Source organism: Scardinius erythrophthalmus (assembly GCF_964197995.2).
Source record: "Scardinius erythrophthalmus genome assembly, chromosome: 23".
NCBI lineage: Eukaryota > Metazoa > Chordata > Actinopteri > Cypriniformes > Leuciscidae > Scardinius > Scardinius erythrophthalmus.
This window is the reverse complement of record NC_138243.1, coordinates 23,238,968-23,262,130: the sequence shown is the minus strand read 5'-3', so window position 1 is coordinate 23,262,130 and position 23,163 is coordinate 23,238,968. Positions and strand designations below refer to the sequence as shown.

General features: G+C 42.4%; 1 protein-coding gene across 2 annotated transcripts in view; it reads left to right on the top strand.

The window, feature by feature from the left end:
* sez6a (seizure related 6 homolog a) overlaps positions 1–23,163 on the top strand; it is a 64,362-nt gene that overhangs the window by 29,920 nt on the left and 11,279 nt on the right. Inside the window, exons 2-8 of one of the 2 annotated variants that reach the window (XM_081353817.1) lie at positions 4,931–5,527; positions 5,901–6,028; positions 17,739–17,931; positions 20,604–20,789; positions 20,978–21,146; positions 21,984–22,150; positions 22,620–22,814. In XM_081353817.1, coding sequence (XP_081209943.1) covers positions 4,942–5,527; positions 5,901–6,028; positions 17,739–17,931; positions 20,604–20,789; positions 20,978–21,146; positions 21,984–22,150; positions 22,620–22,814 — 1,624 coding nt within the window. In that variant the 5' untranslated portion in view covers positions 4,931–4,941. Of the gene's footprint in view, positions 1–4,930; positions 5,528–5,900; positions 6,029–17,738; positions 17,932–20,603; positions 20,790–20,977; positions 21,147–21,983; positions 22,151–22,619; positions 22,815–23,163 lie in introns of those variants that run through there. The other variant, XM_081353816.1, reaches the window with a different exon arrangement.

Here is a 23,163-nt window from a genome sequence, read left to right as displayed (position 1 = left end):
AAAAAAACATGCTGGATACTTCAGAGAGTAGCATAGCCTGACTTTAGGCTTGTGGCAAAACAGGAAGAAACCACCTGATTGACATGTAAAGCAGCCAACTACAGTTTTATTTGTTTTTTGAAGCGCCATTAGGGGAGGGGGTTATCTAAAATAGATCTTAGTGCATGTATCATCTTGAGGGGAAGGTCGATAGGGTGTATTGTGCCTTTAAAGGTGGTTTTATTTGCAGAAATGCACTGGGATTAGTCTTTCCATGTCACAGTCTATAAAGCACGGTTGAATTACCTCTTTAAGAGATTAATGTCTGTCTACAGCCTCTGGTTTAATCTTACTGGATGGTCTGATATTGTGTGGCTTTGCAAAACAGCTGTTTATTGCCACTGGAATGATCTGATCACACTTCCATTACAGAAAGTGTCATCTTGATAAATGGGATTCACTCTGGAGTGACATGTGCTCTGCGTGTTCTTAATAGGAGAGAGATTGTGAGGTCAGTGCTTGATTTACAGCTATTTTAAGGTGATTTGAGGATTAAATGATGCATTTGGCTTCAAAACAGTTTATGCACCCAGATTTATTGTGGGATTTATGTTCTCGGAGAACACAATGTTTTTATGTTTACATTTAAATTTTAGTTTTGTTGTGCTTTTATATAATTTTTATAGTTCAGTTTTTTTTATATATATTTCTATATAGCTTTAATTTAAATAACTTATTTTATTTCAGTTAGTTGTGAAGGCACTTTTTTTCATCTAATATTTACATTTTATTTTATTATAAAATATAAACTATTTTTAATTTTATTTTTTAGTTAAAGATAACACCACTTGTTATATTTCATAACTTGAATGGCTGTCAATGAAGAATGGCAGATGGTGCAGTTACAGTATTTACTAAATGTCTCATGCTATATCCTTCTGAATAAACCTGGTTAAGCCTAAGCTGGTTTAGTCGTAGTTACTTTAAGCCGGTCTCCCAGCTGGGCCAAGCTGGTTTTCAGCTGGACTTGGTTTGTGATAATGGACCAATAAGACAAAGAAACATCCCCAGATGCGCCCAATGGAGATTTCAGCTTTCTGGCCTCTAACAACATTTTCCACCAACAAAACTATTACAATCCACAAGTGATTATCTTCATTCAGCCTTCCACCGATGTTCACTGGCAACTCACTATACAGGCTGATTACATCCAATAATAAAGCAGAGCTGTAGCTCCTGCTGAGAGTTTAACTGTGAGCTGGTCTTCAGAAGCCGTCTACAAATCCTGTGTCAGTGATGTTCTTTTTATCTCTTACTGTCTTCATTGTGTCGCCAAGCTATATCCTGTTAGAACACACTGTCATCTAGTTGCCCAATTAGGGAGTAAAACATACACTCGCGATCTCATGCAGTTTGAACGCAGAAATAACAGAAGGTCTCAGAGGTGTCTGCTCTTCTGGGGCTTACAATCTGCTTAGGACTTTGTTTTGAAGCCGTTCATGAAATATATAGGAGCTTCTATGAAAATATACAGTGATGATTGTCTCTGGTTGCCACAAAGCATTTTAAAAATAAAAAGCTGTCCTCATTTACTCACCTTCATGTTGTTCCAAACCCCCACATGATTTTCTTTCTTAATGTGGAACACAAAAAGGATGATTTTGAGATTTGAGAGCTAGGGTTGAAAATCAAAAAAACTCATGAGTTGGGAATAACATGAGGCTAAATAAATGATGACAGAAGTTACATTTTTTGACAAACTTTCTCTTTAAAGGTACGTTTACACAACAACAATGTATTAAAAACAGAATTTTTCTCTTTTTTTCTTTGTGCTTTTTGCGTACAGATGACAACGCTGTCAAAACTATCCCCATTCACATGGATTCATGAAAACGATTAAAAACACTGTATTATGAATGCCAGGCCAATAGTTGACGATGTCACTTTGTAAAGAAACACTACACGCCTATAGACTGAACGGTTGCACTTTATCTTACAGTACGTGTACTTACAGGTAATTAGGGTTGCAAAGGGGCGGAAAATTTCCGGAAAGTTTCCGGTAAATTTCCATGGAAAGTTAAGCTGGGGAATTTTGGAAATATTCATTACCACGGCAACCGCTTGTGCATCCACTCTGAAAGTAACTGTACACATAAGAGACGGATAGATACATTATTTAAGATTATTTCTATTCGTTAGAATATTGATATATGAAGTTGTTGTCAAGTAAGCCCCGTTGTGAGCATGTGCGTCTCTCTAAACTTTCAGTGTGCTGCACTGCTCTAGTTGACTTCTGCGCCTTCCCCTCCGAAAATATCACGTTAATTTTGAAAACGTAATTCCTTTTGTGGATCCTCTTGGTCTTTCTTCATGTTTCTTTGACAAATATCAGTGTCTCAGTCTCACACAAGCTGCATGCGAGTTAACCACGCCTACTTATATACATGTTGCGGTATACACGGAATAAAAAAATCTGTTACGGTTGACATTTTCTTCCGCTGTAACGATATATACCGTCATACCGCCCAGCCCTACTTATGTGGTAAATAAAGTTATGCTAGCTTATTTAGCATCTAACTTATCAGCTTGCTATCTACTAGATGAATACATTTGTATGTGATATTTGCAATTTAAACATTTAATAAATATATTTCCCCATAATATCATCAAAACTTACTTCACTTTGTTTAGTCCACAGGCTCAAATGTGTGCCTTCAATAGTCTTGTGCTTTGGGCTTCTGTACATGTGATGGAGGCATGCACAGTGCCAGTAGGGGGTGTGGTCTCAGTAGCCCTGCAGTAATCAGTGTGCTATGTGCATGTGATTGAGGAATGGCATGGATATTCAAGTGTATTTGAATGGCATCTGTTTGTTTTAGTCAAGATTATGCTAAAATATACTTTCCTCAACTATATTTAAGTTCCCTATGAAGAGCCAACCCTCAACTTTGAAAATTCCCAGTTTATTCCCGTTTATTCCCATAAATTCCTGTTAATTCCCATGGAAAGTTTCCATCTTTGAAAATTCCCATAATTTTGCAACCCTACAGGTAATAGGGTCAAGGTTAGGTTTAGGGGTAGGTTAGTACCTAGTTATTACCCATATTGTATGTACATGGGGAACAGGACTGTAAAATAAAGTGCTACTGACTGAACACGTAATACACATGCGCATGACGTCACCGTTTTCACAAATTTGCGTACATGTAGTTTACACAGAGACTATAATGGTATAGTTTTCAAAAATGTGTACTTTGAAACTCGTTTTTAAAAGTTTGCATTTTCAGGCTCTCAAAACACATGTCATGAAAACTAAGACTTATTTATTAAAAACACAATTATAAGAAGCTGAATCAGGGTATTAGTGCACTTGCGTGTTTGTATAAGAGTCTGTACATCTGTGTTTGAATTTTCCTCAAGCCAGACATTGTTAACGTCCCAGTGGAGAGCTTCTGTAATCCAGTAGGAATGATTATAAAGAGACAGATGATCTGACAGCAGTTCAGTGCAGCGTTTCCCTCACACGTCTCAATAATGGAAGCACTTCTTGACAGATAAAACACAACTCCAGATGTTGTTTTCAGCACAGCGATGTCGCACAAGCAGATTTTTTTTCAGGAAAACAAAAGGATTTCCTTCACACCTGAAATATTATAAATATCTCAACAAGACAAGCAGAAAGATGCCAACATTTGCAGTGATAGGAAATGCTCAATAGCTTCTTCTTTTTTGTAGCCAAGACTTTAAGGTATGTTCCTATACAGAAATTTGACTTTCAACAATAAACCTATACCCTGAGAAATATTCACTGGTGGAAAAAGTGTGAAAACTCTCCTACATTTTTTTTAAATATTATTACAATTAGACCTTCCAGCTAGTGATTACCAAGCATTATCAATGTATGGAAAAGAACAGATTTGACATTTTGATAATAACTAACTTTCATATTCCACAGAAAATAGGTTATTCAAGTTCTCCATTTAGACTTGGTGATCTTTATAAAGGTACATTATTTTCTTTTTTGCTTTCTTTTTTTATCAATCAAGCAACAATTTTTTGGGGGATTTAAGAAGTTTAAAATCCACTTGGCTCAAAAATCTGTGCAGTTTGAATGGCATGAAGCATTTAATAACCAAAGATTGGTCAACAACAGTCCCTGACATTCCCATAATTACTGTTTTTGATCAAACTGGACTTTTTATTAGACATGCTTTTAAGAATCTTTGTGTCTGAATGACATTTAAATGACTCACTTCCTCTCAGTGGTGAATGAGGACTGTTTCTGATTACAGTTTGTTTCTGATCATAAGCATTTGTTGAGATTTTTAGGCCTGAAGTGCTGGCTGTCATTATACAGCTCGCTCTCTCTCGCTCTCTCTCTCTCTCTGAACCCTTCTGAGAGCTCTTCTGTCTAGTGAGGTGTGTTAATCTTGAGATGAAAGATGTTCTGTAATTGCCTCACACTTTCTTTTCCCTGAAAGATGCTGCTGTTCTTCAGCACTGAAGATCACATATTGAACCTCTTGTGTCTCTACTAGTAAAATAATTACTTTGCAGGGAAGCATTGCCTTAATATGCTCACAAATAGAATATTCAAATAGAGTCACAACTTTATGTCATAGCTTTATGTACAATTACTTATAAAGCATCTGAAGAGCATCAAGCATTCAGCTGTCATCCTGAAATAATTCGAGAATAAGCAACAACAACAACAAAAAAAATGTGTGTGTGTGTGTATATATATATATATATATATATATATATATATATATATTTTATTTTTTTTTTTTTTTTTTTATAAAACAAATAAACAATTAGTCTACAGAACAAATATTTTAACTAATCTTCCAAAAGGGCCCTTGGGTCTGTGGAGACCAGTTTAAAAAGCCCTGACTTAGACTAGACTAGGTTGTCTAGTACTAATTTTCAATCTGTTTGGATTTTTTTGCAGAAGATGGAACCATGCAAACTCAGAGAGGAGGAGAGTCAGAATCAGAGAAAGAGTTTGACCCTTTCACCAGTAAACTGGAGCCACCAACTGACATCCAGCAGCTCACAACAGATGCAGTACCAATCCTCCCTAACCTAAGACTGCTTAAACTCCACTCAGCTCTGCAGACCAAGAGCTTCGAGGGAGATCAGCAGTTTTTTGAAGAGGCACCACACACGGTGCCAACAGTCTCTACCTCTACATCTAACACTGAACATTCACTTCTGGTGCCTCAGGAGGATTCAGCAATCTTCTCAGACCTTGCGACCACATTGACCATGACTGCGGCAACATCTGTGGAACAAAGAAGACCCAGCAAAAGCCGTAATAGAACATCAGAGAAGATAGCAGTCACCTCTCAACCTCTCACAAACCCCACCGTTCCAACCAGCACTCCCACAAGCATCAGTCAAATAACAACTCTCATCACAACAACAAGGAAAGCCTTTGACAAGGAAACTACTTTGCCACCACTGTCTCTGTCAACTTCACTTAAGAAAGAACCACAAAGGCCAGAAGAGAAAACCACATCAGGGTACTCCTCTGAGACATACTCAGGTACTTTTATGATGGATGGATGGATGGATGGATGGATGGATGGATGGATGGATGGATGGATAGATGGATGCATATATATATGGATGAATGGATATACTGTATATGGACGGATATATGGATGCATATATATGGATGGATGGATGGATGGATGGATATATAGATGGATGCATATATATGGACAGATAGATGGATAGATAAATATGGACGGATGGATATATATGGATGGATTGATGGATGGATTGGATGGATATAGATGGATAGGTGGATGCATGGATGGATGGATATAGATGGATGGATGGATAGATGGGGCGATTAAAAAGGGGCGATTGTTTAAAATGATGCTCTTTCTCTCGCTCTGTCTTTCTTTTTCCAGCTCACTGCGATATGAACTTCACAGAAGCTGAGGGTTATATAGAGCTCCCTCTGGATGTCTCATTTGATTCCCACATGCATTGCACCTGCCTGGTTACTGTATATCTGGGTTATGGTGTTGAGATTCAGGTCAGTACCTTTTCATCCAAAGCTTTTATCATATGCAGATTAGGAGAAGCGTCTCTCTCACTCATCTTTGTCTCTCAAGGGCAACAGTGTCATTTCCATCTGCTTTACACTTAACATTGAAATTTCATAAGTGTACACACAGAAATTAAAAACAGACTGACTGAAGACTGTTTCTGAAGGCTCAGTATATGACAAGATATTTCTCTTCTGTGCATTCTGCATATCTACGTGGTTATGACATAAATGTTTGACTTCCTAAATTGCAAGGGTGGTTTGAGTGGCCTGACAACTGCAAACAGGGCACTGCAATAAAATAATGCATATTTATATGCAAATAAATTGCTATAGATAAGACAGACAGTGCTTGATTGTGTGCCAAAAATATAAATACAATAAAATTGAGAATAAAAAGAAAAGAAATAGCACAGTTAAACCGTTTAATAAAATAAATAAAAATCAATGATATTTGTGACCTCTAAGTTGATAGGTATAATTAAGACATTAAGTGTACTCGCGTTTAAATCGCAGGATGATATCCTTGTTAAACTTTTATCATGAACACCAGAGGAAAACTATGTGCTCTTCTAAATGGTTCTTGGAAGAAAGCACTTGTTAAAGAGGATTTAGAAAATTTCTTACTTCATTACTCAAGCCAAGAGAGAACAAACCGTTCATTTTGAGCAAATGAAGCACCATAGACACTGCGTTTCATGCAATCAGATGGAACTTATCATTCCTGTCAGCCTGCCAACTCGATACGGTTCGATCGACTGCACTGAAATTTCTCAGACCTCTAATTTTGGATTGATCAGAACAGAGAGAAGCACATTTAAAAACTGATTGTGAGGAGACAGAACATCGCACGTAAAAGTTTTAGAGACACGCAGACAGATGCTGCCAACTCTCTCAGGCATTAATAAAGGCCCCTAGTCTGAAGTTGTGAAAGTTTCCGTATGGAGTTCCAGGAGGAGAGTCATATTCGTGTGTATCAGTGTGTTTGACTGCAGTGCAGCTGCTCTGTCGTATGAAACAATTTCCCTCTAAAAGGCCCTACAGTACAGCGGTTATGTTGGTTTTCTGTAAGGAACAAGAGGATCTGTTCTGTACTGAATCATACATGTGATGCTTACTTTTTTTACATTTTAGATGTGATGTTTCATCAGCTGACCGTCTGTTTGCTTTTTGATTTCCTGCAAAAAAACAAGACTTCTTCAAAAAAAAAAATTGCTCTTTCCTGACATTTTTCATTCTCCAGGTGGCCAATTTAAACCGATGGTTTTGAAATGTGCATGCTCTGAGAGGGATGCTAAAGGCACTGGCCGCATGTTTGTTTGAATATTGATGTATTTCTCTGCAGATTCCGAGTTTTAGAAATATGCTTTGGATAGTGACTGTTTAGAGGTTAGAATGTCTATAACTGCAGGTGTTCTGATGCTGTAGTGTGATAGAAAGAATTGGCCTATGTTAACATGGATGGTATAGCCCATGGTTAAAGATCTGGACAGCTAACCAAAAGTCTGTGGGTTCAGACTGTTTGGATGTGGCATGATTTAATCTAATTGGATTTAGGGATAGTTCACCCAAAAATGAAAATTCTGTCATTAATTACTCACCCTGACCCAAAGTTCATAAAGAGATTGTAAAACCAATTCATATGAATTGAGCGGTTTAGTCCAAATTTTCTGAAGAGACTTGATCACTTTATATGATTTAGATGAATTTAGGCTTTATCTTTAATTCACATTTAAACATTGATCAGCGAACATAAATAGCTCAACCAAACCTGTTTGACACGCAAGAACAAACCTCAGTGGTTCTTGCAGAAGCTCAAACATGCTACGTAACACACGAGAATGAACCTCATTGGTTCTCACAGAAGCTCAAACGTGCTGCGAAACACAAGAATGAACCTCAATGGTTTTCACCCGTCAAGTGAACATGCTTGAGCTTCAGTTTACCACAACTGATGTGTGAGTTGATGAATGTTTATATGCAAATAAAAGCCTAAATTCAATCTGTCTATCATATAAAGCTTATTTCTCTTCAGAAATTTTGGACTAAGCCACTCAATTCATATGGATTAGATTTACGATCTCTTTATGAACTTTTTGAAGCATCAAAGTTGTAGTTGCGTAGCTGTCAAATGTCAGATTTCATCAAAAAGATCTTTACTTGTGTTGTGAAGATGAATGAAAGTTTTTACATGTTTGGAACGACATGAGGGTGAGTAATTAATGACAGAATTTTCATTTTTGGGTGAACTATCCCTTTAACCATATGCAACAATATACAAATAAATGAATGAAATGTTTTTTTGTTGAATTTAGTAAAGTACTCACAGAACGCATCAATGTGTATCATTAATCACAAGCTTCCATATGAGCAACCAGTGATTAACTGAGTGACTCTGATGAACAACATTAGTAGCAAGCCATTTATGTGTTAAATTTACTGGGGAAAAAAGCAGCATTCATTCAAGAACTTTTGGAACTACACTGGTTAGGTTGTATGGTTTTGATTCACTAAAAAAAACTAATCATAAGAGTTATTCTTTAGGGAATCCAAAGAGATGGAAGATAAGTCCGACTTTCAGGAATTGGATTGCACTGGCCGCTATGTTTTGCGCTGTATTTGAGGTTGTGTAGCGTCTCTGAATAGTAGTGTAGAAAATCCTGTCAGTATTGTATCATATTCAAAATTTAAACAGATGTGCATTTTACCTCTGTTTTATGTTTTATGTGATACTGCTTTGAAATGTTGTGACATTTATAGCTTAGTTTGTGTTTATTTTTCTCCATAAACCATTATGGTTTTGATTTGACTGACATTTTGCTGTGATAGGCCTTCATGGAAACAGATCCTGTACAGAGTCAGTTTCCCTCAAAATGCATAGAAATGTATGTATATACTCTTTCACAGAATGGTTGGATAGTTTTTAGCAGTTTGGGATCTAATCAATGTTTGTGTGCTGATAAATTGGTGGACAGTGTAGTAAAATTGGAGTTTTAAGACCAATTCATATTGCATCGACAGACGGCGACCAATGGCAACAATCACCAGATTACAGGTCGTCACTTTTAAAACATTGCACGACCCAACAAGACCGAAAAAAGGCACCGATCAATGCCGACAAAACTCAATGAAACCCAATTGGCCTTTAGTTGAGCTATAATTGGAGGTACCTTTTATTCACACTGCCGTCTCTCCAGGGTCCAGAGCTCTGTCAGCTAGACCCTCATTAACTTTCCACAAACTGTTCTGCTGGAGTCCACAAAGGGTCCTGTGAAAGGCCACAAACCATTAAGATTCCCAACACCATTTTATTTTAATTGCATGTTGACCATGACAGTGCTCATATTATTCCATGCGCACTGCCCTGATAACTCTATACCAGCTCAGGGGTCAGGAAGCCTCAACCGATCATCTGATGACACACTTTTAGACCCAGTTTATGGAAATGAAGGCCTTTGTACTTGTTCAGTTGGGTTTTGAGTTTAAGAAACTCAAATTATGGAAGAGCAAATTAGCTAATATTCACAGAAAGGAGTCACTTGAACCTGAGGAGGGTTTCGGGGTCTAGCCACCACATCTGAAATTAGTTTTTCAGTCATGGTCGCAGTTGGAGAGATTGCTGTCAGCTAATAATAATTTCACCTCCAAAAGGTGTCATAAAAGGTAGGGAGACATAAAGCAAGCATATCAGGGATAGGCTACCTCTCGGTGTGCGAGACACATCACAAAGGAAAGCTAAATGCAGAGGCTCTGGAAATCCAGAATGAACCTAAATTGATCATACATGTATTCAAATCTAAGCAAATTTGGTACAGCAGATTTATCAGCTCCTTCATTCACTGTCAGATGATCGTTTATGTGGCTTCATCTGTAGCCTAACTTACACAGAAGTGAAGGGGGTCTATGTAAACTTAGTTCTCTTACGAGAGATACTCTCGTACTGCGTAGAATACGCTAGGGGAAAATCCTTTTCCACGAGAATACTGAAGCCAAAAAAATTATCCTTTAATTTTGCATTAATGTAAAACGCGTTGCGGCAGCATACAGACATAGGCGAGGCAGCTCGCGCGCCTATTGGCTGGTCTGCTGGCAACTGCTTAAGCCTATCGAGCGAGACCTAGAGTGACGTCAGACCCAATGAGGGCGCTTCGCGCCCTCTGCGTCACGTCCCGCCGAAACGGGCGTGGCTTAGGTCTATAAATACCGCTCGCAGGCATTATTTCTCTGATTTTTCATCCTTCAGCGAAGCAACTCACATCGCTGGATCCGAGAAGAAGCCGCGCTGTTGAAGGAGCACCTCAGCGGGACGAGTCGAAGAAGCTGCTGGCCGCGCCGCCTTCATCGCCTTCCTGCTGCGCTATCCAGCGCCCATATCCTTTTCATTACACTGTGTGTGTGTGTTCGCCGGCGCGACTCACACTATCTAAAAGAGCTGCGTCTTTTTCAAGATGCCTGCTTGTGGCTCGTGCAGAGCCGCACTCAGCGACGGGGACCGCCATGTCATCTGCGCTTCCTGCCTGGGTCAAGAACACGCAGCTCTCGCGCTCGCTGATGGCGGCTGCCATCACTGCGAGCTGTTGCCTTTAGCGACTCTGAGGACTCGCTTGGCACTGTTCACCGAGACTGCGCCCACACCTGCTGTTGTGCCGCGCCGTAAGAGCGCCGCGCTCAGCGGATCCCGGAGCCCTCTCTCAGCCGTCAAAGCTCGCCGGTGCGCCCGCCTGCTTCTCCGGTTTCATCAGCTTCGCTCACGGACGGACAGCGGCCGCGGTCTGCCGCCGCTTCTGTCGATGACGCTGATGAGATCGACGCGCTGCTTCGAGAGGAGGATTCCTGCTCTCTCATAGCATCAGGCAGTGAGGATTGGGCGGGCTCTGAGGACCCCACCCCTCCTGCCCGTGCTTCTACGGGAAAGAGAGCGAGCATTGAGGCGGAGCTCATGCGCGTGCTCACTCAGGCCACGGCGAGCCTCGGCCTCGAGTGGACTACGCCTGAGCAGCCTGCTCATAACCGGCTGGACGGCTACTTCCTGCTGGGGAGCGCGTTTCACCTGCATCCAAGCCAGCGCCCTTTCTTCCTGAGCTTCATGAAGAAGTCGCTAAATCTTGGGACTCCCCTTTTTCGGCCAGGACTCGGTCCTCTGTCTCTTTGGCGTTCTCCGCTGTCGACGACGCAAAGAACAGAGGCTACCACTCCCTGCCGCCGGTTGAAGAGGCTATCGCAGCGCACTTATGCCCGCCCTCCGCTGGACGGCGTGCTAAGATGGCGCTGCCCTCAAAAGCCTGCCGCACGACGTCAACCCTGCTCCGCCGCGCTTTCTCCGCCGCCGGGCAGGCCGCGTCAGCGTTGCACACCATGGCCACGCTTCAGATATACCAGGCCGATCTCCTCCGCCAGCTGGACGAGAAAGGACCTGACGCAATCTGTGTGCCGGACTTGAGGAGCGCTACAGACCTCGCTCTTCGCGCCACCAAGTCAGCAGCACAGGCCATCGGACGGAGCATGGCCTCGCTCACCGTGTCTGAGAGACATCTGTGGCTTACGCTCTCTGACATGTCTGAGTCGGAGCGCACCGCGTTCCTCGACGCGCCGCTTTCCCCTGCCGGCCTCTTCGGAACCTCGGTCAAAGATTTCGCCGATAGGTTCGCTGAGGTGCAGAAAGCGACCCAGGCCATGAAGCACTTCCTCCCGAAGCGCTCCAGTTCTGCAGCAGGCCGTGCGAAACCGTCTGCTCAGAGCTCACAGCCTAAGCCTCCGCCCGCCGCCTCCTCTTCTCAACGCCGCCAAGCCCAGAGCTCGAGACCGCGCTCTCGCTCATCCGGCCGCCGCCCAGCCCCGCGTGGCCCGCGGCAGAAGGTTGTGTTGAAGCCAGAGGCCCCGAAATCATCCTAGCACGCCTAGGAAAGCGACGGTGTCCAAGTCCCGCTGCGGCCGGACTTCCACCAAAGCTTGCCGCTCGTCCAGTTCCAGGAAATGTGACTGGTCCAGCGTATTTAGCAGCCAACAAGCCGGTTCCATTACCCGCTTGCCTGCACACAAAAGCCGTTTTTACGGCTACCCAGATAAATCCCTTAAAGAGTGTATTTTCTGGTGTCCCGGCCACGGCCGACGGTGTTTCATGTGTAGAAAAAATGCCCGCTACCCAGCGCCCATTCCTACACACAAGCACAGCCCTTCACACAGGGCGCGCGCACATAAAATCGACTCAGATCGATTGCGCTTCAAATGTAGCAAAAGTGCCCACTACCCAGTGCCCACTAACGCTACTTCCCACATGTCTCACGGTCCCTGTGAATACAGGACCCGTATGCATATGCTCTGCTCACGCGAGCAATGCTGTAAAGGTGGTGTACGTGCCCGCCGCTCCGCGCCCACGCCCACACACAGACATGAAACTAGCCCAGCCCTCCTCCTCTCAGCTAAACACTGCGGAGGAGTCGAGCGCGGGCATTCTGCCCGCTGTTATCAGCGCGCCCCCTGCCTCAGATGTCATGAGCGCGACGCTTATGTCACAGCACACAAAAGCCGCTGCATCGCGAGCCGATCAGAGCGCGCTTCGCATCCGGCCCCTAGCTACTCGCGCACCTGCGTGGGAAAAGCTTCCCGGGGTTTCGAGATGGGTGCTGAACGTCATAAAAGGAGGCTATTCGCTGCAGTTTCGCCGACGCCCTCGCCGCTTCATGGCGCGCGTCGAGACCACGGTAGAATCGAAAGTAGCCCATCTACTTCGAGCCGAGATTTCGAAACTGTTGAGCAAAGGGGCTATAGAACCCCTATCTCAAGCTCAAAGCGAGGGGGGGCTTTACAGCAGATACTTCCTGGTGCCCAAAAAAGACGGGGGTCTCAGACCCATACTAGATCTGCGGCAGTTGAACAGAGCGCTTATGAAGCGCCAGTTCAGGATGCTCACAACCAGAAAAATCCTCGCGCACGTCCGCCAGGGGGACTGGTTTGTGTCAATAGATCTAAAAGACGCGTATTTTCAAATACAGATAGCGTCACGTCACAGGCGATTTTTGAGATTCGCCTTCGAGGGCCAGGCATATCAGTACACAGTCCTGCCTTTCGGCTTGTCCCTGGCACCCCGTACATTTACGAAGTGCATGGACGCAGCGCTCGCACCCCTCAGATTACGGGGCATACGAGTGCTGAACTATCTGGACGACTGGCTGATTCTAGCCCAATCTCACTCAGAGCTCGTAGAGCACAGGACCATTTTACTCGATCACCTCGAGAATCTCGGTCTCACAGTGAATTGGGAGAAGAGCTCACTTTTCCCCAGACAGATTATATCTTTTCTGGGAATAGAGCTGAACTCGCTGCTAATGACAGCACGCCTGTCATCTCAGCGCACACTAGACATTCGTCGCGCAGCCGGCGCGTTCCGCTGCGGCGCGATAGTCCCTCTCAAAGCTTTTCAAAGGATGCTCGGCCTGATGGCCTCAGCATCTTCAGTTCTCCAGTTGGGCCTTCTGCGCATGCGCCCACTGCAGTTCTGGCTCAGAAAGAGAGTACCACGCTCAGCGTGGGCCTCCGGTCGGCTTCGCGTCAAGGTCAATCGAGCATGCATTGCAGCTTTGAAACCTTGGGAGGCAAAAGACTGGTACCAATCAGGTGTAAGCCTGGGGACTTCCTCGAGAGTGACGGTGGTGTCCACAGACGCATCCACCTCGGGATGGGGAGCGCTGCTCGAGGGCAGACCGTTTTTTGGCCTATGGTCAAAGCGGGAGAAGCTCTTACATATCAACTGCCTCGAAATGTTGGCAGTGAGCAAAGCGCTCACGCGCTTTTGTCCCCTCATACAGGGGCACCACGTGCTAATACGTTCAGACAACGTCTCAGTGGTGTCCTACATAAATCGCCAGGGCGGCCTCAGGTCCCTGACTCTGTACAGGCTAACCAGGCGCCTCCTGATATGGGCCCGCAGCAACCTGCTCTCGCTGAGAGCAGCGCACGTGCCAGGGCTCCTAAACATAGGACCAGACAGACTGTCCAGGAACCAAGTTCCGACAGGGGAATGGTCTTTGCACCCACAGACAGTCCAGCTGCTGTGGAAGAAATTCGGCAGAGCGGAAGTAGACCTGTTCGCGTCTCAGGAAAACGCTCACTGTCCAGAATTTTTCTCGAAGAGCAAGGACGCGCTGACCCACGAGTGGCCTCGCCGTCCTCTCTACGCTTTTCCCCCCGTCTCCCTCCTGACTCAGGTGATAGAACGGGTCAGGGAAGAAGGATGCTCAGTGCTGCTTGTAGCCCCACTTTGGATGAGCCAACCTTGGTTCCCAATCGCGATGCAGTTAGCAAGCACCGCCCCGTGGCCAGTGCCTCTGAGGAGGGATCTCCTCTCTCAAGCCAACGGCTCGATTTGGCATCCTCACCCAGAGCTGTGGTCCCTCCATGTGTGGGCCATCAATGGGTACCCGCTGACCTCCCACAGGGAGTGCTAAACACTATCACACAGGCCAGAGCTCCGTCTACGCGACGTCTCTATGCCTCAAAATGGTCAGTGTTCTCTAGCTGGTGCACAGCTCGTGGTGTGTCACCCCTGTATTGCGGTGTGACGGAGGTTCTTTCCTTCCTACAGGAGCTGTTGGATAAGGGCAGGTCCCCTTCCACGCTCAAAGTCTATGTAGCGGCCATAGCAGTGTTCTCTTCGACCACGCTCGGCCAGTCTATTGGAAGGAATGATTTAGTTATTCGCTTCCTTCGTGGAGCTAAGAGACTGAATCCTCCCAGACCTCCCACAGTCCCTATATGGGACCTTTCTACGGTACTGGAAGCCATGAAAGGTCATCCATTTGAGCCCTTGCAGGAGATTGATCTTAAACACCTGTCTTTCAAGACGGCGTTTCTTCTGGCTCTCGCTTCAGTGAAGCGCATAGGGGACTTACACGCGCTCTCAGTAAGCGCGACGTGCATGGAATTTGGGCCGAATGACTCTAGAGTTATACTCAAACCTAAGCACGGTTATGTTCCTAAATCCCTCAATACACCGTTCAGAGCACAGGTCATTTCCCTGTCTGCCCTGCCGGTCACTGAAGGAAATATGGACGAAAGCTCCCTTTGCCCAGTCAGGGCGTTAAGAGCTTATGTGTCTCGCTCGTCTGTTTTCAGACAGACGGAGCAGCTATTTGTTTCGTTCAGCGGACATTCTAAGGGACAAGCCGCTTCGAAACAGACCCTATCCAGATGGGTAGTGGACGCAATAGCGCTAGCTTACACAACCAAGGGCATGCAGTGCCCGCTGGGTGTCAAAGCGCACTCCACGAGAAGCATGGCTTCATCGTGGGCATGGTCAAGTGGGATTGCCTTGCAAGATATTTGTATGGCGGCAGGCTGGGCCTCTCCGTCTACATTTATAAGGTTTTACAACCTAGAGGTTCCCGCACTACAGGCCAGACTACTGTCGGTCTAGTATGGCCAAAATCTCATAGCTGGCGCTGTCAGTTATGCAGCTATTGAGTACTGCAATCCTTGCTCTATGCTGCTATAAGGAAGATAGTGGCTAACCCCCCTTTCTTCCAGGATTCCCTGTGGGTCCCCTGGGTGATTATGTACTGTATGAACTCCGGGCTGTCGCCCTTGAGTCTATGGTATCAGATCCCAGCACGCACGGCGTTTTACATTAGGTTCCCCTAGCGTATTCTACGCAGTACGAGAGTATCTCTCGTAAGAGAACGTACTCGGTTACTAACGTAACCTCGGTTCTCTCTAGAGAGAGGAACGAGTACTGCGTATCCTGCCGTGCCTGCACGCGCTCTGGTTGCTTCGACTATGAAAAACCAGAGAAATAATGCCTGCGAGCGGTATTTATAGACCTAAGCCACGCCCGTTTCGGCGGGACGTGACGCAGAGGGCGCGAAGCGCCCTCATTGGGTCTGACGTCACTCTAGGTCTCGCTCGATAGGCTTAAGCAGTTGCCAGCAGACCAGCCAATAGGCGCGCGAGCTGCCTCGCCTATGTCTGTATGCTGCCGCAACGCGTTTTACATTAATGCAAAATTAAAGGATAATTTTTTTGGCTTCAGTATTCTCGTGGAAAAGGATTTTCCCCTAGCGTATTCTACGCAGTACTCGTTCCTCTCTCTAGAGAGAACCGAGGTTACGTTAGTAACCGAGTACGGTTTCTTTTTACTTTTTCTGAAGCTACCACAGAAGTGAATGATGGAATAAAGTTGTATGTCTCTTTAAATTATTTTTTATACTGTTTTGTGTTATCGTATCGTCCTGTGACAGTTTTCAACACAGTGGCAACCAGAACAGAATGACAGTTTGTCGTCAAAATTACCTGCAATTCGTCCCCATTGTGGTGAGAACCAATTTTCACCTTTAAAAAAATGCCAGAAGAACCGAATGAATTTCTTTCTTTCTGCTAACGGTTCTCAAACGTGTATTCTTCCGGCAATGCGAAACTACTAGCATAACCGCTCCTAGATGTACAGCACAAAACAAAGCGCGCGACCAGTTTGTTCTGATTCCAGAACGAATGACTCCTTTCTTTGTAGTGAATCAAAACAATATACGCCGCGCCAGTGTAGGCTACTCCATTACCGAACGAATTAATCTTTTATTTTTAACCGATTCTTCTCAGTGAGTAAAAACCGTTCAGCATAACCAGTGTGGTCCGATTCCTGAATCATTTTTTAATTAATGAATAAAACATTTTTGTTTTAGTATTTTCATTTAATAGCCTACTTAAAGTAGACTGGTTACTAAATTTAATCTAGTAAAATTTAGTTTAACCAGTAAATTTAATCTAGTAACTGGTTAATCTAGCCTTTTTTTTTTTTTTTTTTTTTTTTTTTAAGGGTTTTCCCAGGCTATACTTAAAGGATAGTTCACCCCAAACTGAAAAATCTGTCATCATTTACTCACCCTCAAGTTGTTCCAAACCTGTAAGAATATTTTTTTTTTTTCTGCTGAACACAAAACAATATTTTGAAGAATGTCTGTAATCAAACAGTTAATGGGCCCCATTAACTTCCATAGTATTTTTGGAAGTCAATATGGCTATGCCTATGGAAGTCAATGGGGCCCATCAGCTGTTTGGTTACCCATATTCTTCAAAATATCTTTTCTTTTGTGTTCAGCAGAAGAAAGAAATTCATACACGTTTGGAACAAATTGAGGGTGAGTAAATGATGACAAAATTTTCTTTTTTTGAGCGAACCATCCCTTTAAACGTAAGCCTGCGTGAAAAGTTATTGAAAATTCCTTTAATAACCTTTCTGTTTAGTCTGTTTAACCTTTTTCGAAACAAACTGCAGAGGGAAGTAAATGCATTTGTTTTCCCCCAGATAGCCTGTATTGCTCCAAATATATCTTCAATACAAATACTCAAAGTGAATGAATGTCTGTAATGTAACAAGAAAACTGTTTCACCTGTGTAGCTCCTGTGCAGCTCCCACAGCAGTATGTAAAAACATATCAGTGTGTGTATCTGTATCAGTATCAGTAGCTTTGATACAACTGGACAGCTCAAGACTTCACACCAGCACAGAGCTGCACACATCGCTGGTCAATACGCTTATCTCAGAGACACATGCAACGAAACCGATCAGAGGAACCTCCATTTCACTTTCAAATTCTGGACCCACTGAAGTGCATCTAAACACACTATCAGTTGAGCTGATTCTAGAAAGTATCTTCACCGATGCAATCATGCAAGTCTGTAATATCAAGGCCTACATTCTGATCTGCAGGTGCTGAACGTGAGTTTGGATGATGGGATGGAGGCGGTTCTGGAGGATCTGGGTGGACCTGTGACCTCCATCCTGGCCAACAACTCAGTGTTATCCAGGGGTCTGGTGATACGGAGCTCCAGTAACCAGATCTCAGTCCGGTTCAGCAGTGAATGGCCCGCTCGGCCTGGCTTATTACTTCTGCGGTATAGAGGTACCCTCCTCATTTTTGTGCTAATAGTGTTAATAATTTGCCTTAATATTAAGAGATAAAATTAATTTGCAATATGTTTGTGTACAGACCAATAAACAAATATTAGTACTGATTGGTTTATATAATGTCATGGAAATAAGCCCCGTGAATAAAACACATCTCTAAGGCTGGAGTCCTTCAGGGGTTTGATACTGATGGTGGTACTCAGTGTAAACATGTTGAAGTGTGTGCGTGTGTGTGTGTGTGTGTGTGTGTGTGTGTGTGTGTGTGTGTGTGTGTGTGTGTGTGTGTGTGTGTGTGTGTGTGCGCGCGCGTGCGCGTCCTAATGCACACTAGACATTTATTTTCAGGCAGATAGATCATTCAGAGAGACATTATTGTTATATGGGCAGAACTCAGAGACATCACTGTCAGCGAGACAGCTTTCATGGAAGCAGCCTGGCTAGAGATACCAGAAAAGACAGGTCTTATGTACTTTTTAACACTATGTAGCTAATAATAATCCTTGTGTCGTTGCTGAATAAAAGTATTAATTTCTTTTAAAAAAATACTGACCCCAGACTATATATAAACATATCTAAGATCAAACCATTTTCAAAGTCATTTTGATGTCCAGAATATCCCAGCATCCTCTGGGTTTGGCAGGAACCACCGATGGAGTTGCTGGCCAAAAGCCTGTTGAGTATAAATGCATTTAAAAGCGCACGTGAACTCCGCTCCTGCTGCTAAACCGAGATCAATAGCGTTTCTCCCAGAGAGAGATTAAATGAGAGAGAGCTATAATGCATCACTGTGCTCTATTGATATTTATGCGCTGGGGTTAAATGCTCTGTTCAAATGGTCAGGGGCTCAATAAAGGCAGAGAGATGCAGAGGCCATGAAGAGCACTGATGCACTCGCAAAAGCAGTTAAATTAATGGACCACTCAGCATATGATGACCTCCCCGTGATGTGATGATCTTTGGCCAGTATTTACACACAACATCTAGCAGAATGAAGCAATTAAGGGGTGAATTTACTAAACAGTTGCACCATTTCAGCATGCGGTATGTCAATGCAAAAATATATTAATCTTTCCAGTGTGCTTGCTGCTGTTGAAATAGTGCTGGGATATTTAAATCAAGTCACTGTCCTTATTTTCACTGCAGACGTTGTGTTTCTATGCAAATAAGGCTTGTTTAAGATATTAGTTATGTTCAGATATTATTATATGCTTGCACTAATTGATATTTGTTATCTTTAAGCTAATGTATAAGAAGAAGAAGAAAAATTCTTTTGGTGTTTATATTATTTTATATTATATTTATTTGATCTTCAGACTCAATTTACTTCCACTAAAGATTCTTTTTTTCAAGCAGAAATATATATATACTTTTGTACTTATTTAAATCATGATCCATTATGTTTCTTTTTTTTAGACTGACCTGAACGCTTTTGTTCTGCCTTTTCTACCTTAATTCCCTTTGCATTGTATGGAAACGTCTGTCAGTGGCTCTTTTTCCGTTGATAGACAGATTGGATTAGTATTAGATAAAGCCCTGGCATCTGTTGGTCGTAACCCCTAAGCAACAAATCTGCCCTGCTGTGCTTGAACTGAGTCATTACTAATAATAACTAAACAACTGGGCATTATAGAACATTAATCGCCATGGAAACAGATTCAGCAGGGCCTGTTATTCACAGCTGGCGAGATCGGCTGGACATTAAAGGTTGCTTCCGAACATTTTACCATGCAGCACCTGAACGGTTTAGTGGCAGATGAAGGAAGTCTGGGTCAGATTTAAGCATACTTTCTGTTTGTTTGCTGAACTCTATTTTCCTGCTGCTCAATTGCACTAGCAGAGCTAAGATCAAAGCTTCAATTCCCTGGAAGCACGCATAGTCATGAAATGTGTATCTTTAATGCACTGTATGTTGCTTCAGATAAATTTGCAATTAAATGTAAGTACACTCTAAAAAATGGTGGGTTGTTTTAACCCAATTTTAGGTCAGATATGGACAAAACCAAATGTTGGGTTAAAAATTTTAAACAAACAAAAATTTAACAAATCATTAGGTTTGTCCATATTTGACCCAAAGTTGGGTTGAAACAACGTGATGTCTTTACCGTCACCTTTGATCAATTTAATGTCCTTGCTGAATAAAACTATCAATTTATGAAAGTATTACAATTACCGCATTAGACACATAATGATGATACAGTATGCGTATCTTAAATGCACTAAGTTGCTTCAGTTAAAAATGCCATTAAATTTAAAGTTTTCCATAAAATAAAATTGAAGTAATGATAAATTTGCCTCACGTGATGTACATGCTTTTTATTTTTCAGTATATATATATATATATATGTGTGTGTGTGTGTGTGTGTGTGTGTATAGAGGGAATCATTATATATATATATATATATAGAGAGAGAGAGAGAGAGAGAGAGAGAGTTTAGATCTTTTCCAACTTAATTAGCTTTTTTTGATGATATACTTTCTGTTTATTTAAAACATGATCTATTAAATTTATTTTTTAGACTCTTAGCTGACACAGTCATCTGCCATGTATTTCTGTTCTGTTCTGTTCTCTCTCTCTCTCTCTCTCTCTCTCTCTCTCTCTCTCTCTCTCTCTCTCTCTCTCTCTCTCTCTCTCTCTCTCTCTCTCTCTCTCTCACTCTCTCTCTTCAGCCTTTGCTCTAAGTTGTGCATCCCCAATGGCCCCTGATAATGGTGAAGTATCGGTCACTAGTATTCAGGTTGGGGGTGTGGCCTATTTCTCCTGTCTGAATGGCTATCAGCTCCAGGGCCCCGCCTCCCTCACGTGCAGAAATGCCACCACACCCTACTGGAGTGGCAGAGATCCCAGGTGTCAAGGTATTCGAGGAAACACTAACATTACTGCCTAAAAATTGCTCCACATAAAAAATTACGACTTGTGTTTTTATTTCATTTAAATGCACCCATGTTATTCCAGTCTGCAGTCTGTTGTAAATCTGTGCGAACTGAATGCAGCAGATTCACAGCAATTTCTCTCTCTCTTTCTTTTCGTCTTTCATGCCTAGTTGCTTGTGGGGGGATGATGGGAAATGCCACTCAGGGTCGTATTGTCTCTCCGGGGTTTCCTGGAAACTACAGCAACAATCTGACGTGTCACTGGGTACTGGAGGCCTCTGAGGGCCATCGGATCCACGTTCACTTTGAGAAAGTGGCACTGGCTGAGGATGATGACAGGCATGTGCTTTCTGTATTTTTACTTCAAATATTTTTACAAAATATTCCCCAAAATGTATTTTAAAGTAACATCCTTATTTAGACAAAACTCTTTAATTAAAATTATTTTGTTTTATTCAAAAAATGTGAAACGTTTTATTAAGTTGGCTGTTGCCAGTTTATATGCTAGATTTATATACACTTCCATTCAAAAGGTTGGGGATTGGATGAAAGGACAAAATCTTTTTATTCAGCAAGGACGCATTAAATTGATCAAATGTGACAGTAAATACATTTACAAGATTTCTGTTTCAATTAAATGTGTTTTTTTAACTTTCTATTTAAGTAAGAATGTGAAAAAATGTGTCATGATTTCATTTTCCACAAAGATATTAAGCAGCACAACGGTTTTCAACATTGATAATAATGATAAATGTTTCTTGGGAACCAAATCAGCATGTCAGAATGATTTCTGAAGGATCATGTGACACCGACGACTGGAGTAATGATGCTGAAAATACAGCTTAACCATTTTAGGAATAAATTACATTTTAAAATATATTAAAATAGAAACCACTTAATTTAAATTGTATAATATTTCACAATATTACTGCTTTAACTGAATTTTAGATCAGATAAATTTAGCCTTGGTGAGTATATGACTTCAAAAACGAATTCAAAAACGTTAAAAAATCTTTCCAACACCAAACTTTTGAATGGTAGTAAGTAAATATACAAAGCTTACAAGGGAAAAATGTTCCAATATCATCAGGCCCATTCAAATGATCAATATGATATAATCCATTTTTAAATACATTTACTCTTTAGTGATGCAGACTTCCTTTTGTTTGTTTTTAGGCTCCTCATAAAGGATGGGAGTAACATTGACTCTCTGCCCCTGTATGACTCGTATGCAGTGGAGTATCTGCCCATTGAGGGGGTCACCAGCACCGACAGGCATCTGTTTGTGGAATTCACCAGTGATGAGACGGGCACGTGCACTGGCATTGCCATCCGATATGAAGGTACAAGCATCCTCCTGTATTTCCTGGACATGAGCCGATCATGTATTCCAGTCATTTAACAAAAAAAGCTTGTTCTCTTCTGAACCTGAACCTGAACCTGAATAAACTTGTTACAGCAAAAGAAAAGAGGGCTAGATACAACAGATGTAACCTAGAAACAACAGATTTCTGGGTATATTTATAGAGTTTCATGTTAACCATCACCAAGGACTAAAGATAACGAACATCCCACTGAAATAGCACTATAAATACTAGATTGCTAGGGAGTGAAAGAACTGATTTTTTTTTTTTTTAACCTTGATTGCAATTTAAGTCACTTTGGATAAAAGCTCTACCAATTACATAAATGCATACATGTTTTACTGTCTATAAGATAAACAAAATTATGAACACTGTTGTATTGTTGCGTTAATTATATATAAAGAGACTGATACTGTATTAAAGTTTTATTTTTCTGCATGTTTTTCAGCGTTTGCTCAGGGCAGCTGTTACGAGCCGTTTGTGAAGTATGGGAATTTCTCCACGAGTGATCCTGCGTTTGGAGTTGGTTCTGTGGCGGAGTTCACCTGTGAGCCGGGTTACACGCTGGAGCAGGGCGCTGTTATTTTGGAATGTGTAAATTATGAAAATCCACAATGGAATGAGACGGAACCAGCCTGCCGAGGTGAACAACATGTCCGATTGAACAACAGTCTAATCTTTAGTTTAAAGTCCCACTGTAGTCAATAATCTTATCCCTTAAAACTCATCTTTGATCACCAAAATGACATATTTAAATGTTTTTTCCTTGAACAAAAAAAATCTTCATACCGTAAAATAGCTTGAATGTAACTCTACACCATATACATTTACTATACGCGGTTCTATGTATATGCAAATTAGTCCCGCCTCCACTCACTCACACCAGCTCAGAGATCCACTCGTTGACGTGATTGGTTACAAGGTACTTTTCGACTTGCTTTCTTGAGAATGTCCCAGTTTTTTTTGTCCTTACGATGAAAGGCAAAGGACTG